At 36.6% G+C, this 14,655-nt stretch overlaps 1 protein-coding gene across 6 annotated transcripts in view; it reads right to left on the bottom strand.

The window, feature by feature from the left end:
• Positions 1–14,655, bottom strand: part of unc-13 — a 4,182,017-nt gene that overhangs the window by 3,753,465 nt on the left and 413,897 nt on the right. For all 6 annotated transcript variants that reach the window (XM_067757836.1, XM_067757834.1, XM_067757838.1 and 3 more), the window contains exon 4: positions 1,795–7,568. In XM_067757836.1, the coding sequence (XP_067613937.1) occupies positions 1,795–7,568 (5,774 nt within the window). The remainder of the gene's footprint in view (positions 1–1,794; positions 7,569–14,655) is intronic.

Raw genomic sequence — 14,655 nt, 5'->3', positions numbered from 1 at the left:
CTTATCTTCAGAACCGAGAACTGTTTCTGGTAAAGTGGTATAAGGAGTGGGGGGACTCGTTGTAAGCATAACATTCGTTTCCAAATTTTTCGTGTCATCCCCAAAGAATAATTGTTCATTTTTACTCATTTTATGGGTAGATGACAATTTTCCTTCCCTGTAACCACACCTCTGCTGATGACTAAAGTTATTTTTAACAGAAAATAAGTTATAACCACTCTCACATATTTCTAATATCTTTTTATTTGGACTCCTATATTCGGCTAAAGACTGCGTGGTAGCGAACTCATTTTCTTGATCTGGATTTGATATAATTTCTTCATTCAGTTGCGGCATTTGACAAGGCATATTATAGTATTTTATATCAATGCCGTGTTCAGTATTTAGATCTCCTTTTTCTTCTAGCTCAACAATATAATCATGAAAAGTCATATCATCTGCATAAGGCTCTTCACTCTGTTCTCTTTCGTGATGTTTTTTTACACCTTCGTCAAGGCACTTTGCCATGGATAAATGTTTTCTGTATCCAACACTGAAATCACTAGACACTCTTTTTCAGATGGAATAAATCAACGCGAATCTGCACCGCTATCAGAATCATTACACATTGTCGCACTATTAGCAACATTTCCGCAGCCTAAAAGGTTTTGCTCACGAAGCGCGTTGGATTTCTGCGGAACATTGTTCATAATCATTGTATATTTAGGGTGCATTCTCTTACCCTCAGGCACTACCAACTTATCAGCGCTGGTTGTGATAAGGGCTGTACTATTTGCTGAAGTTGTTGCGTCTGATGTATTTGTTTTAGCTTTCCAAACTTTATTCTGAGTCTCTTGCTTACGGGCGATCGATGTCGAAGTTTCACTAATATGTACAGAGTTTTGCAAAACAAGATAGGAATTACCTGTTTTGCAATTTTCAATCTGCAAATCCTCTATATAATCTGTCGTCAATGAGTTTGAACTGACGGAACTCGAAAAACGGTTTATTTTTAGATCATTTGGAAGGAATCTGTTAATTTGTTCATGATACACTTCTCTGATTTCTTTATCACCAACAGAAGTTTCATTTTTCCCAAGTGATAGCTCTCCAGCACCATTTAATTCCATTGATGCGGCTGACACTTTTGACGATAACTTAAAAATATTCTCATGTGTGGCAGCACCGTTGCAATATGTACTCGTTTGTTGGCTTTCGCTCGACGGTATTTGATGCAATATATAAGCACACTTACGTTTAAATTCATTCCGATCAATCATTTGGCCTTGGAGCGATTCCCGCGAGCTTCGTGGCACGTCGGTTATGCTGCAACTATTCGTTTTTTTTGGTGTGATTTGGGTAGTCAGAGTTTTTTTTCAAAATAATCGAACCATCGAAGCATTGCTAATAACGCATTGATATAAACCCAAAGTTACTGATCAAGTTCCGTTGGAACGAGCCTTAAATATTACTTACAATTTGGGTTAAAAAACATAGATTATGTACCTACAAAATTGTGTATATAAGGAATAACGACAAAAAGGAAATATTTAGAGCCAATTACAATTTGTGCAGAGGGGCATTGAAGTGGCTGGGTGGATAGAGAAATGTGCCTCTATAACAGTATGAATGTAAATGAACACAAGTTCAAAACTCACCACCCGAAGCTGATCAATCAGAAACAGGTCCTAGTAACAATCACCTTGTGCAAATTTATTAGTTTTCTCTAACATCCATAACAAAAGGAAAAATTGTAAGAAAAGAATATAAGCCTTTCTCGATAGTAAAATAAATATTTATAAATAATTTGCTTACCTTACCGCGCTCTTTACTAAGTTCATCGTCTTCGAATTTGTCTTGATTATTTTGTTCTTCTATTTTTCGTTCCTTGAGTGTTTTTAAAAGTTTCCATTTGCTACTACCAAGGGCTGTAGAATTATCAATAGTTGTAGAATTACTAATAGTTGTTTGGGATTCACTGCTTTCGACCGTAATGAAATGGCTTTCAAATGTATTTGGAAACTGCAACTGATTTGCTACGCCTTTGTGTATGCATCCGACTTTAGATACCAAAGGCGTAATATGGTCAGCTATGGAATGATTGCCATTTGTATAACACTCCTCAATTGATTTCTTAGTATTTTTGGTCTGGACATCGCAAATTTTAAATGCTCGATGATCAGAATTACATTCATCCCGCCCGTTGACTTCTAATTCCTCTTTCAGTTTCACTGACGTATCTGCACCAATTGAGTGATCGGATGTTAGAGCCGTTCTTTTAACATTTCCTATTTCCCTATCCATCGCATCTACTCTTCCCGGTATTGTGGCACGAGTTTTCTGTCTATCAGTGCTTTCCGTCCTATTTTCCGTCGATGATTTGTCGCTTTGGCAATTTTCATAATTTGGTACTTCCTCAATGGATGAATATGGAGAGCTTAAGGAATCACGCTGCTCTCGAGCCATTATATATTTTTGCAGGCCATTCATATTGTCGTGATCACAATCGCGTCGTTTTTGAAAACATTTTGGTGGTGCGAAATTTTCTCCTTCATAACTTGTTACTTTTTGTAAGTTTTCCTTATGAATATGTTGCACATCAAAATCTTCATAGCTATCGTTGGAACATGCATTTTTAGTCTTACGAAATATCTCCCTACAGACTGCAGAGTTATCACCATTGCAACCCTGCCATGCTTTATGTATGTCTGTTACTTTTGTTAGACGATCCAAAGGGCTTGCAGACATTTTTCGTTTTGATGACTTCGATGTTGCTGCATATGCCATAGAGTTATCTGATGTTGGCAATTTCTTGACGAAACTCTTAAGTTCACTCAATACTTCAGTCATCAGTTGTTTACTTTTTTCATCTGGCACACAATCATTATTAATTAATATATTACCTGTTATATTTTGGACTTCTTTATCTTGATAATCACAAACACCTGTACGTTCATCGATTTGTGTAAGAAGTGGTATGTGTTTTGAATGTAAGGCCATTGTGACTTTGTTCGTATTTGTGATTTGTACGTCAGATATAGCGCTTTTTTGCTCTTCAAATTCTTTCATTTGACGAAGCTCATAGCAAAAGTACTCATCGTCAGTATCAATACTGTCTACGGTACTTTGACGTCGCGACGACGACAATGTACGATATGAATATTGACTGCGGTTATCATCTTCTTCGTGTAATCCGCTAGGGTTATCGAAGGACAGCGTAAGAGAACTGGTGTAAATGTGATCATTACCCTGACCGTTTAGTTTGTTCTGGTTGTTCGAAATATTATCTATATTAATTTTACCTATATATTTATTCATGGTCGTTAACAAATTTTGGGCATAGGTAATATCTTGGCAATACATTTCAGAATTTGGCACTACAATCGTAGTTTTTCCACCATACTCCTCTCCCTTATCTTCAGAACCGAGAACTGTTTCTGGTAAATTGGTATAAGGAGTGGGGGGACTCGTTGTTAGCATAACATTCGTTTCCAAATTTTTCGTGTCATCCCCAAAGAATAATTGTTCACTTTTACTCATTTTATGGGTAGATGACAATTTTCCTTCCCTGTAACCACACCTCTGCTGATGACTAAAGTTATTTTTAACAGAAAATAAGTTATAACCACTCTCACATCCTTCTAATATCTTTTTATTTGAACTCCTATATTCGGCTAAAGACTGCGTGGTAGCGAACTCATTTTCTTGATCTGGATTTGATATAATTTCTTCATTCAATTGCGGCATTTGACAAGGCATATTATAGTATTTTATATCAATGCCGTGTTCAGTATTAAGATCTCCTTTTTCCTCTAGCTCAACAATATAATCATGAAAAGTCATATCATCTGCATAAGGCTCTTCACTCTTTTCTCTTTCGTGGTGTTTTTTTACAACTTCGTCAAGGCACTTTGCCATGGATAAATGTTTTTTGTATCCAACACTGAAATCACTAGCCACTTTTTTTTCAGATGGAATAAAGCAACGCGAATCTGCACCGCTATCAGAATCATTACACATTGTCGCACTATCAGCAACATTTCGGCAGCCTAAAAAGTTTTGCTCACGAAGCGCGTTGGATTTCTGCGGAACATTGTTCATAATCATTGTATATTTAGAGTGCATTCTCTTACCCTCAGGCACTACCAACTTATCAGCGCTGGTTGTGATAAGGGCTGCACTATTTCCTGAAGTTGTTGCGTCTGATGTATTTGTTTTAGCTTTCCAAACTTTATTCTGAGTCTCTTGCTTACGGGCGATCGATGTCGAAGTTTCACTAATATGTACGGAGTTTTGCAAAACAAGATAGGAATTACCTGTTTTGCAATTTTCAATCTGCAAATCCTCTATATAATCTGTCGTCAATGAGTTTGAACTGACGGAACTCGAAAAACGGTTTATTTTTAGATCATTTGGAAGGAATCTTTTAATTTGTTCATGATACACTTCTCTGATTTCTTTATCACCAACAGAAGTTTCATTTTTCCCAAGTGATAGCTCTCCAGCACTACTTAATTCCATTGATGCGGCTGACACTTTTGACGATAACTTAAAAATATTCTCATGTGTGGCAGCACCGTTGCAATATGTACTCGTTTGTTGGCTTTCGCTCGACGGTATTTGATGCAATATATAAGCATACTTACGTTTAAATTCATTCCGATCAATCATTTGGCCTTGGAGCGATTCCCGGGAGCTTCGTGGCACGTCGGTTATGCTGCAACTTTTCGTTTTTTTGGTGTGATTTGGGTAGTCAGAGTTTTTTTCAAAATAATCGAACCCTTTTCTGCTTTGGTAATCGACAGCACTTTTGGGTATTGGAAAATACTCCAGATGACCACTAAAATACTGATTAAAAGCTTGCGGCTTACTCAATTCACCAATATCCATTTTAGTATCTGTAACGTAGTTAGTGGATGCGATTTTACCAATAGTTAGTGATATTGCATGTAAAGGAGTACGCAAGAGATCCGGAATGCCGCTATTACAACAAACTGGTATACCGGTTACTATGGACTGACTCTGCTGAATTTTGTTTCTGTGAAGCTGAGAGTGACGTTCCCAAGGAAATCGTTCATCTGTGAAATGAAAATCGTCGTTTATGAGTATATTGAAAATAGACTTATTCTCATATACGGAACAAATTGGAATGTTCTTCGACAGTTCAATAATGTAATTGAGATTTTCTTCACCTAATATATAATTGTTACCGACTGGTTGAATTAAATTTTGATGGTCAAGTATTTTTTTCTGCAATTGTGGTTTGCTTAAATGGTTATGTAGTTCTGTGTTATAAACTTCTATAGATCCAGAATGTGTGGAGCTCTCAAATTTTACAGCTGTGCTGGCATCACAGAAGCCACTGGCTAAAGGAGTACCAATATTGGTGTTAGAAGGGGTTAATGAATTACACATATGTAAATCCATATTGATATCGACACTTCCACATACGTTTGCATCCAGTGATTTATGAGCGGATAGACCCCATTCCGATTTAGCACAATTCGGAGACAACTCGCGATGTTGCAGATATGGCTGCTGCTGTTGTTGAAATTTATTTAGAGTTATTATAGACGGTACAGCTACACGTTCAAACTCATGAATATTTTCAATTTGAATATCCTGCGGTGCAGGCGGAGGTGGACTTCCTGCATCATTAACGACATCCAATGATAATTGACTGTTAGTTTCTATAGCTGGATTATCTCCACATGCATTGTATGTGTGCTGATGTTTCGATTGTTGTAAATGCAATAGAAAGAGCATACTATTATACTCCTTTAAATTATTTTTTATTGACTTAATATACTCATCGTTACAGTAAAGGTTTGTAGCAGAGTGTGATCGCTCCGTGGAATAATTATTTGTGTGTCCTGCCGAGGTTTGCAATAGGCTACGTAGATCTTTACTCATTTCAGCTAAACAGAGCTCAGAGGTATGGTAATTAGAATATTTAATGCAAGGACTATGGCTACTCTCAGCGATGCATGTTGTGCTCAGATGATTTAGTTTCTTAATGCACATATTCTGTTCTTGCGTTTCTACTTCTTTTGTTTTTTCCCCTAAATTGGAGCTGTTGCATAATAGAGGTTTATCATAGTCATAATGTGATTCACTAAATATGCTACTCAATCTATTATTTGGGTCTCGAATCGGTGAGCATTTTATATTTATTTCACCTAATAAGCTCGATTCCGCTGGTTTCACCATTTTAATATCGTGTTTGAACTTATTATTTTTGTCCCGTGTATTCCATTCATCATCTCTGATGGTTCCAGCGTGGAGTTTGTCCCCAGTTTTCATCAGCATTATCTCAGCGTCTCTTAAATACTTCCGTTTATAGTCGCCACATGAACTGCCAATCAACTTTTTAAGAGTGTCAATGTTGCGCTCTAATTTTTTCAAGACCATTTCAAATTTTCGTTGCTTATCATTGCAAGGTGCACGCAAATCTTTGGCTAATGTTACGGGATTAACCAGTAGTAATAAGAGATTCTTATTGATCTTATGAATGTTTTCGAAAAAAGTTTTTTCTCTTATAACTAGTTTTCGTAAATTTCGAACTTGAGAAGCACTTAATACTTGCAAACCTTTAATTTTATTTATCTCTAATAGAAGTATTTCGGCCATGTTGTCGAGTAGGAAAGTGTCATCATCATTTAAATGAACAAACGAATGTTTCTTCTGTCCGACTAAAGGTGTACCCAATCGCTCAGACGATGAAGAAGGTGGGCGTCGTTCGCTCAAATTATGAACGTTAGAAGTGCTATATATCTCCTTGGAACTTGTTGCTTTAGGATTGGTTGTAATAGTTCCAATAGCATTAATATTATTCTCCAAATTACTTCGAGTTTCCATTAAATTTTTGTGGTGTCTCTTTTTCTTGTGTGGTTTGCTATTCTTCGATTTATTTTTTGGCTGAAATACCGACGATGTAGTTTTACTTGTTAAATTTTCGATCATTGGCTTTTTGATGGTTACATCTGTGTCATATTTGAAAATGTCAAGCAGATTCTTATCCTCTGGTTTCGATGCCGATGTTCCTATGCCCCCAGTATCCTCTATAGCAATTTGTCCGTACTTTTTTTGTTTTGAGGCCACTTCCCGAAAAACATTAACTCGCTCATGGTACTCTTGCAGGGGTATGTCAACATTTGACATAAAGCAATTAGCGGAGTCACTTATAGCATTATGAGAAGAGATATTATGTTCCACCAAGGGCTTATAAGTATATCCTAATGAGTGCGCTTCAGACAATGTACCATCACTGGCTATCGATGGAGTTGTAGTTTCATCTGCCACGCCGTAAGAAAATGGCAAGTCTTGAATACTTGCAATATTTTTAATTTCAAACTGACAGGGTTCAAAATCTCTTTTAAATCTCTCAGGCATTGGACTATTTAAAAACTCTGCATTGGCTCCTATTTGCACACAGAGAAGGTTATCTGATTCTCTGCTGACTATATGATTATTACTTGCTGCTTGCGTCTCCATTGAAATTGAAAAATTTATTGGTTGTTGCTCGACTTTCATTCGTTCTAGTTGTTGTACATTGCTCATTGTCAGAAGAGAACCACCAAGGCCATGTTCTGAAAGTTTGGATATGTTAATAACAAAGACAAAAAGCCACTGGCAAATATTTATGCACAGCTATGGACAATTCAACTTTCAAGAATGTAGCTGCAATGATCCTAAAACTGAAAATAATTAAATTGAGTTTTATCCGTTATCTATATCAGAACAATATATCTGGAGGTCCCCCGGCAAATAACTGATATATTCTCACCTCATTTCCTCTAAAACGCATTTTGTTGTGTAAACTGTGAAAAAACTATACCCAGATAAGCTGATAAACAGAAAACGTGAAAAGCCAAAATACTTCAATCAGAAATCGGCTCGACTAAATTTGCTAAATTTATTTTGCCTTGTAAAATTTGGTTTGTAAACAGACCGGCCTCGACGTTGGGCCACCTTCAGTTTTTGCTCTCAAGTTTAACAAAGGACAGAAAAAGGAGGAGCAACAACTAAGGAATGACGTGGCTTCATGCGTTTGTAACACTTCAATCATCGTAGGAGTTCGGGTTGAAATCCCACTCCAGGTAGAAAAGGCTTTGAAGAGATTTACAAGGTATAATCAAAACACCTGTCGCCTTGTCCGTCCTGATGTGACGTTGTTTAAATTTTTCCGAAAATTATTAAATAAATTATAAATTAAAATTGCTAAAATAAATGTTTTCATACATTTAAAAAAGCAATGAGGGCAATCACCGCTTAGTTCATACAAATAGACAACATTGGTTAATTCTTTGTAGTTCTATAAGTAGAACAAAAGCAAACAAACGAGTTTCGTTGAAACCGCCACCAACAAAAAGCATAATTATACTCAGCGTGCTTTGCACACAGAGTATATTAACTTTGATTGGAAAACGGTTGGTTATACAGGTATAAAGGATTCGAGATAGATATAGACTTCCATATATCAAAATCATCAGTATCGAAAAAAAATTTGATTGAGCCATGTCCGTCCGTCCGTCCGTCTGTCTGTTAACACGATAACTTGAGTAAATTTTGAGGTATCTTGATGAAATTTGGTATGTAGGTTCCTGGGCACCCATCGCTATTTAAAATGAACGATGTCGGACTATAACCACGCTCACTTTTTTGAAATCGAAAATTTCGAAGAATCGAAAAAGTGCGATAATTCATTACCAAAGTCGGATAAAGCGATGAAACTTGGTAGGTGGGTTAAACTTATGACGCAAAATCGAAAATTTGTAAAATTTTGGACAATCGGCGTCGCACCGCCCACTTTTAAAAGAAGGTAATTTAAAAGTTTTGCAAGCTGTAATTTGGCAGTCGTTGAAGATATCATGATGAAATTTGGCAGGAACATTACTCCTGTTACTCTATGTGTGCTTAATAAAAATTAACAAAATCGGATGAAGAACACGCCCACTTTTAAAAAAAAAAATTTTTTATTTGAATTTTAACAAAAAATTCAATATCTTTACAGTATATAAGTCAATTATGACAACATTCAACTCCAGTAATGACATGGTGCAACAAAATACAATAATATACGAAAAAAAAGATGAAACATGGTGATTGGATTGGTTTATTAACGCCTTCACATATACAACTAAGGGCCATTCTTTTTCAAAACCTCCATTAATACCTTTGATTTGATACCCATATCGCACAAACACATTATAGAGTCACCCCTGGTCCACCTTTATGGCGATATCTCGAAAAGGTGTCCACCTATAGAACTAAGGCCCACTCCCTTTTAAAATACTCATTAACACCTTTCATTCGATACCCATATCGTACAAACGCATTCTAGAGTCTCCCCTGGTCCACCTTTATGGCGATATCTCGAAAAGGCGTCACCCTATAGAACAAAGGCCCACTCCCTTTTAAATAATCATTAACACCTTTCATTTGATACCCATATCGTACAAACACATTATAGAGTCACCTCTGGTCCACGTTTATGGCGATATCTCGAAAGGTGTCCACCTATAGAACTAAGGCCCACTCCCTTTTAAAATACTCATTAACACCTTTCGTTTGATACCCATATCATACAAACGCATTCCAGAGTCACCCCTGGTCCACCTTTATGGCGATATCTCAAAAAGGCGTCCACCTATAGAACTAGGGCCACTCCCTTTTAAAATACTTATTAACACCTTTCATTTGATACGCATATCGTACAAACAAATTGTTGAATCACCCCTGGTCCACCTTTATGGCGATATCTCAAAAAGGCGTCCACATATAGAACTAAAGCCCTTTGTCTTTTGAAATACTCACTAACACCTTTCATTTGATACCCATATCGTACAAATACATTCTAGAATCACCCCTGATCCACCTTTATGGCGATATCTCGAAAAGGTGTCCACCTATAGAACTAAGGCCCACTCCCTTTTAAATAATCATTAACACCTTTCATTTGATACCCATATCGTACAAACGCATTCTAGAGTCACCCCTGGTCCACCTTTATGGCGATATCTCGAAAAGGCGTCCACGTATAGAACTAGAGCCCACTCCCTTTTAAAATACTTACTAACACCTTTCATTTGATACCCATATCGTACAAACACACTCTACAGTCACCCCTGGTCCATCTTTATGGCGATACCTCGAAAAGGCATCCACCTATAGAACTAATGCCCACTTCCTTTTAAAATACTCCTTGCCACCTTTCCTTTGATACCCATATCGTACAAACAAATTGTAGAGTCACCCCTGGTCCACCTTTATGGCGATATCTCGAAAAGGCGTCCACCTATAGAACTAGGGCCCACTCCCTTTTAAAATACTTACTAACACCTTTCATTTGATACCCATATCGTACAAACACATTCTACAGTCACCCCTGGTCCACCTTTATGGCGATATCTCGAAAAGGCGTCCACCTATAGAACTAACGCCCACTCCCTTTTGAAATACTCACTAACACCTTTCATTTCATACACATGTCGTACAAATACATTCTAGAGTCACCCCTGGTCCACCCTTATGGTGATATCTCGAAAAGGTGTCCACCTATGGAACTAAGGCCCACTCCCTTTTAAATAATCACTCACACCTTTCATTTGGTACCTGTTGGCAACCCTATACAATTGCAGAAGTGACAAGACAAAGTGAGATATTCGGGCATTCGGTCGACATCAGCTAACTGCATAAAACCATAATTATTGTCATTCCACATATTAATTTTATTTGTGAAGTAGTTTTTGTATATATATATAGTTATCCTATTTGAATTGAATAAATCTCTTAATTGAAATTACGTCTTAATAATCAAGAACGTAATAGTACCCATATCGTACAAACGCATTCTAGAGTTACCCCTGGTCCACCTTTATGACGATATCTCGAAATGGCGTCCACCTATATATCTATGGTACACTCCTTTTAACATACTCTTTAATATCTTCATTTGATACCCATGTCATAGAAACTTATTCCAGGGTTACCCTAGGTTAATTTTCCTATATGGTGATTTTCCTTTATTTTATCTCCAAAGCTCTCAGCTGAGTATGTAATGTTCAGTTACACCCGAACTTAGCCTTCCTTACTTGTTTTAACATATGATTACATACAAAGTATGTACTGTCCAAAGAATAAAATATGCAAGGATGGCATTTGGGATAAAGTTTACAACAACTAATGCAGGGGGGACTGGTACAACATTGTACCGCCGGTACTATTGTGTGGTACATTTTTACCAGAAGTTCTCAAAATTCAAATAATAATACAAATTTTTAATCTTGATGGCTAATCTTTTATTGGAAAAAATAAAAGTTTACAAAAAGAAAACACAAAATTCTTAACTTTCGAAAATTATGTATGAATGTAATCTAGTTTTGAGTATGATATTTTGCGAAGCACGAAGCACATCTTGCAAAGTGGTACATCACATTGCTGGCAAATTTGTTTTGTTCTGGTTTGTGTTTTGCCCTGCGCACACTTTTCGCAACATGTGCGAGTTTCAATAGGAATTGGTAAATGCTAGGATACGTTGCCCAGCTCCATCTGTCTTTGAGATAAAAGGCTTTGTGATTGGGATATGCGTACGGCTGCAGTTTTAATACCTTCAGATATTAATGTCTCGGCTAGTGTTACAATGAACACAATAAATAGAGTTTTGTCTCTTCGGAGATCACAATAAATTACCAACGCATTCACAGCAGAAAATATTACAAGACGGTAGAAAACTTGTTTCCACCATTTCGTTGACTTGCGATCATAGTCATACATGCCTGCGATTTGGTCGGCGCGATCTACTCCACCTATTGTTTCTCTGCAAAATTTGTTTAGACTATGGAAATGGTGTTCCACATTTCCACGTTTTACTCACTGTTATCACTGTCAGCTTATAGCAATTGCCAACTATTATGAGACTTCCTTTCTGTCCTGCCATTTAACGCAAAGAATACCAGATTTGCTGACCCTGAACGAGGATTCCCCTCTATCCCATTTTTCGTTTGTTTGTGGTAGATTTTTTATATTTTTCATGCATGTTCCTCACGCTGAGAACTCATGGTTCTCTAGTAGATTTACAGTAGTAAAGAATCTATGGAAACATACCGTCACATCACACTCTTTAATTGTACTAACTAAAGCTTTAACCACACGTCCGCCTAAAGATCCATCGCATTGATTTTGTTTTCTTTATTTGTTTATCAGTAATAAAACTTTTTGAATTTGATCATGTTTTCGTCTCCGGCTCGTATTTGCAACAAATTAGACGATCCTCTAGCCGGTTCTCAGACACTTTAAGTTATATGAGGGGCGTTTGTGTTTACTACAAAAGCTCACACTCACCTCTTATCGAGAATATATTTTTAATACGCTTATAGTAGCTTCACTTGTATGTATGTTTGTAACTCTGTAGACCTGGCGCCCAAAGGAGAGCCATTATTGAAGACTCGCGGCAATGGTTAAATAACTCGCTACAAAACGAGTTTTGCTTAATAGTGGAGACACGAACCTCTGTTGGCCATAGTGTATAACCCATAGCTGAATTATCGGTTGCGATTAATCGTGGTCACACACACTTAATGGAGAATAGTGTAGAGATAAAATGTGGAGACATATTTCAGTTGCAACTGAGTATAATGCATATTGAAATTTAGCAGTACTAATTTTCTTCGCAACTATTTCAGTGGTGTAGATAAAGTTTTACACTTAGCAGTCCTTGCAAAACTTAAGTGTTGATGTAATGCGCGTAAAAAACCACGGCTAATATTGAACTCAAAAGTAAACAATAATCTTCAAAATAAGTTCAGAACAATAATGAACGAAAAATATTGATATTAAATATATTGAAAAAAGCGTGGGCGCTTTGTGCAAAATTTTCGTATATCAATTTTTTTCGTACATTATTGTTTTAAATTTATTTTGAAAATTATTTTTAACTTTTTAGTTCGATATTATTTAAAAGCGTGTTTTTTAGTTTTTATACTCAGTTCAGTAGAGCTCACAGAGTATATTAACTTTGATTGGATAACGGTTGGTTGTACAGGTATAAAGGATTCGAGATAGATATAGACTTCCATATATCAAAATCATCAGTATCGAAAAAAAATTTGATTGAGCCATGTCCGTCCGTACGTCCGTCCGTTAAGACGATAACTTAAGTAACTTTTGAGGTATCTTGATGAAATTTGGTATGTAGGTTCCTGGGCACTCATCTCAGATCGCTATTTAAAATGAACGATATCGGACTATAACCACGCCCACTTTTTCGATATCGAAAATTTCGAAAAATCGAAAAAGTGCGATAATTCATTACCAAATACGGATAAAGCGATGAAACTTGGTAGGTGAGTTGAACTTATGACGCAGAATAGAAAACTAGTACAAGTTTGGACAATGGGCGTGGCGCCGCCCACTTTTAAAAGAAGGTAATTTAGAAGTTTTGCAAGCTGTAATTTGGCAGTCGTTGAAGATATCATGATGAAATTTGGCAGGAGTGTTACTCTTATTACTATATGTATGCTTGATAAAAATTGGCAAAATCGGATATCGACCCGCCCACTTTAAAAAAAAAAATTTAAAGTCAAATTTTAAAAGAAAAGTTAATATCTTTACAGTATATAAGTAAATTATGTCAACATTAAACTCCAATGATATGGTGCAACACAATACAAAAATAAAAGAAATTTTCAAAATGGGCGTGGCTCCACTCTTTTTCATTAGTTTGTCTAGGATACTTTTAATGCCATATGTCGAACAAACCATTACCAATCCTTGTGAAATTTGGTAGAGGCTTGGATTCTAGGACGATAACTGTTTTCTGTGAAAAAAAGGCGAAATCGGTTGAAGCCACGCTCAGTTTTTATACACAGTCGACCGTCTGTCCTTCCGCTCGGCTGTTAACACGATAACTTGAGCAAACATCGATATATCTTTACTAAACTCAGTTCACGTACTTATCTGAACTCAGTTTATATATGTGCAAAAAAATTGCCGAAATCGACTATGACCACGCCCACTTTTTCGATATCGAAAATTACTAAAAAAAAAAAATTCCATAATAATATAATGTAATGTAATGTATTTATTTATTACGGCTTTCCTAAGCCTAACTTAAATCTATTTTACATGTTTATAATTGTCTTCTGGACTATGCAATCTAGAATAGTTACATCTATGTCCTACCTTGGAGTACTATGGATGGGAGACTTCCAGATCATGCGAACAAAGCGTTGCGATACGAAAAAAGGGATGAAGCGTGGTAATTGGATTGGTCTATTGGCGCAAAATATAACTTTAGAAAAAACTTTGTAAAATGGGTGTGACAACTACCATATTAAATAGAAGAAATTGAAAAAGTTTTGCAGGGCGAAATCAAAAGCATTTAAGATCTTGGAAGGATAAATGTTCGTGGTATTACATCTATAAATAAATTAGCGGTACCCGACAGATGATGTTCTGGGTCACCCTGGTCCACATTTTGACGATATCTCGAAAACGCCTTCACACATACAACTACCACCACTCCCTTTTAAAACCCCCATTAATACCTTTAAATTGATACCCATATCGTACAAACACATTATAGAGTCACCCCTGGTCCACGTTTATGGCGATATCTCGAAAAGGCGTCCACTTATAGATTTAAGGCCCACTCCCTTTTAAAATACTCATTAACAC

The sequence above is a fragment of the Eurosta solidaginis genome, chromosome X, assembly GCF_040869045.1.
Source record: "Eurosta solidaginis isolate ZX-2024a chromosome X, ASM4086904v1, whole genome shotgun sequence".
NCBI classification, from domain to species: domain Eukaryota; kingdom Metazoa; phylum Arthropoda; class Insecta; order Diptera; family Tephritidae; genus Eurosta; species Eurosta solidaginis.
This window is presented reverse-complemented; position numbering and strand designations above follow the sequence as displayed.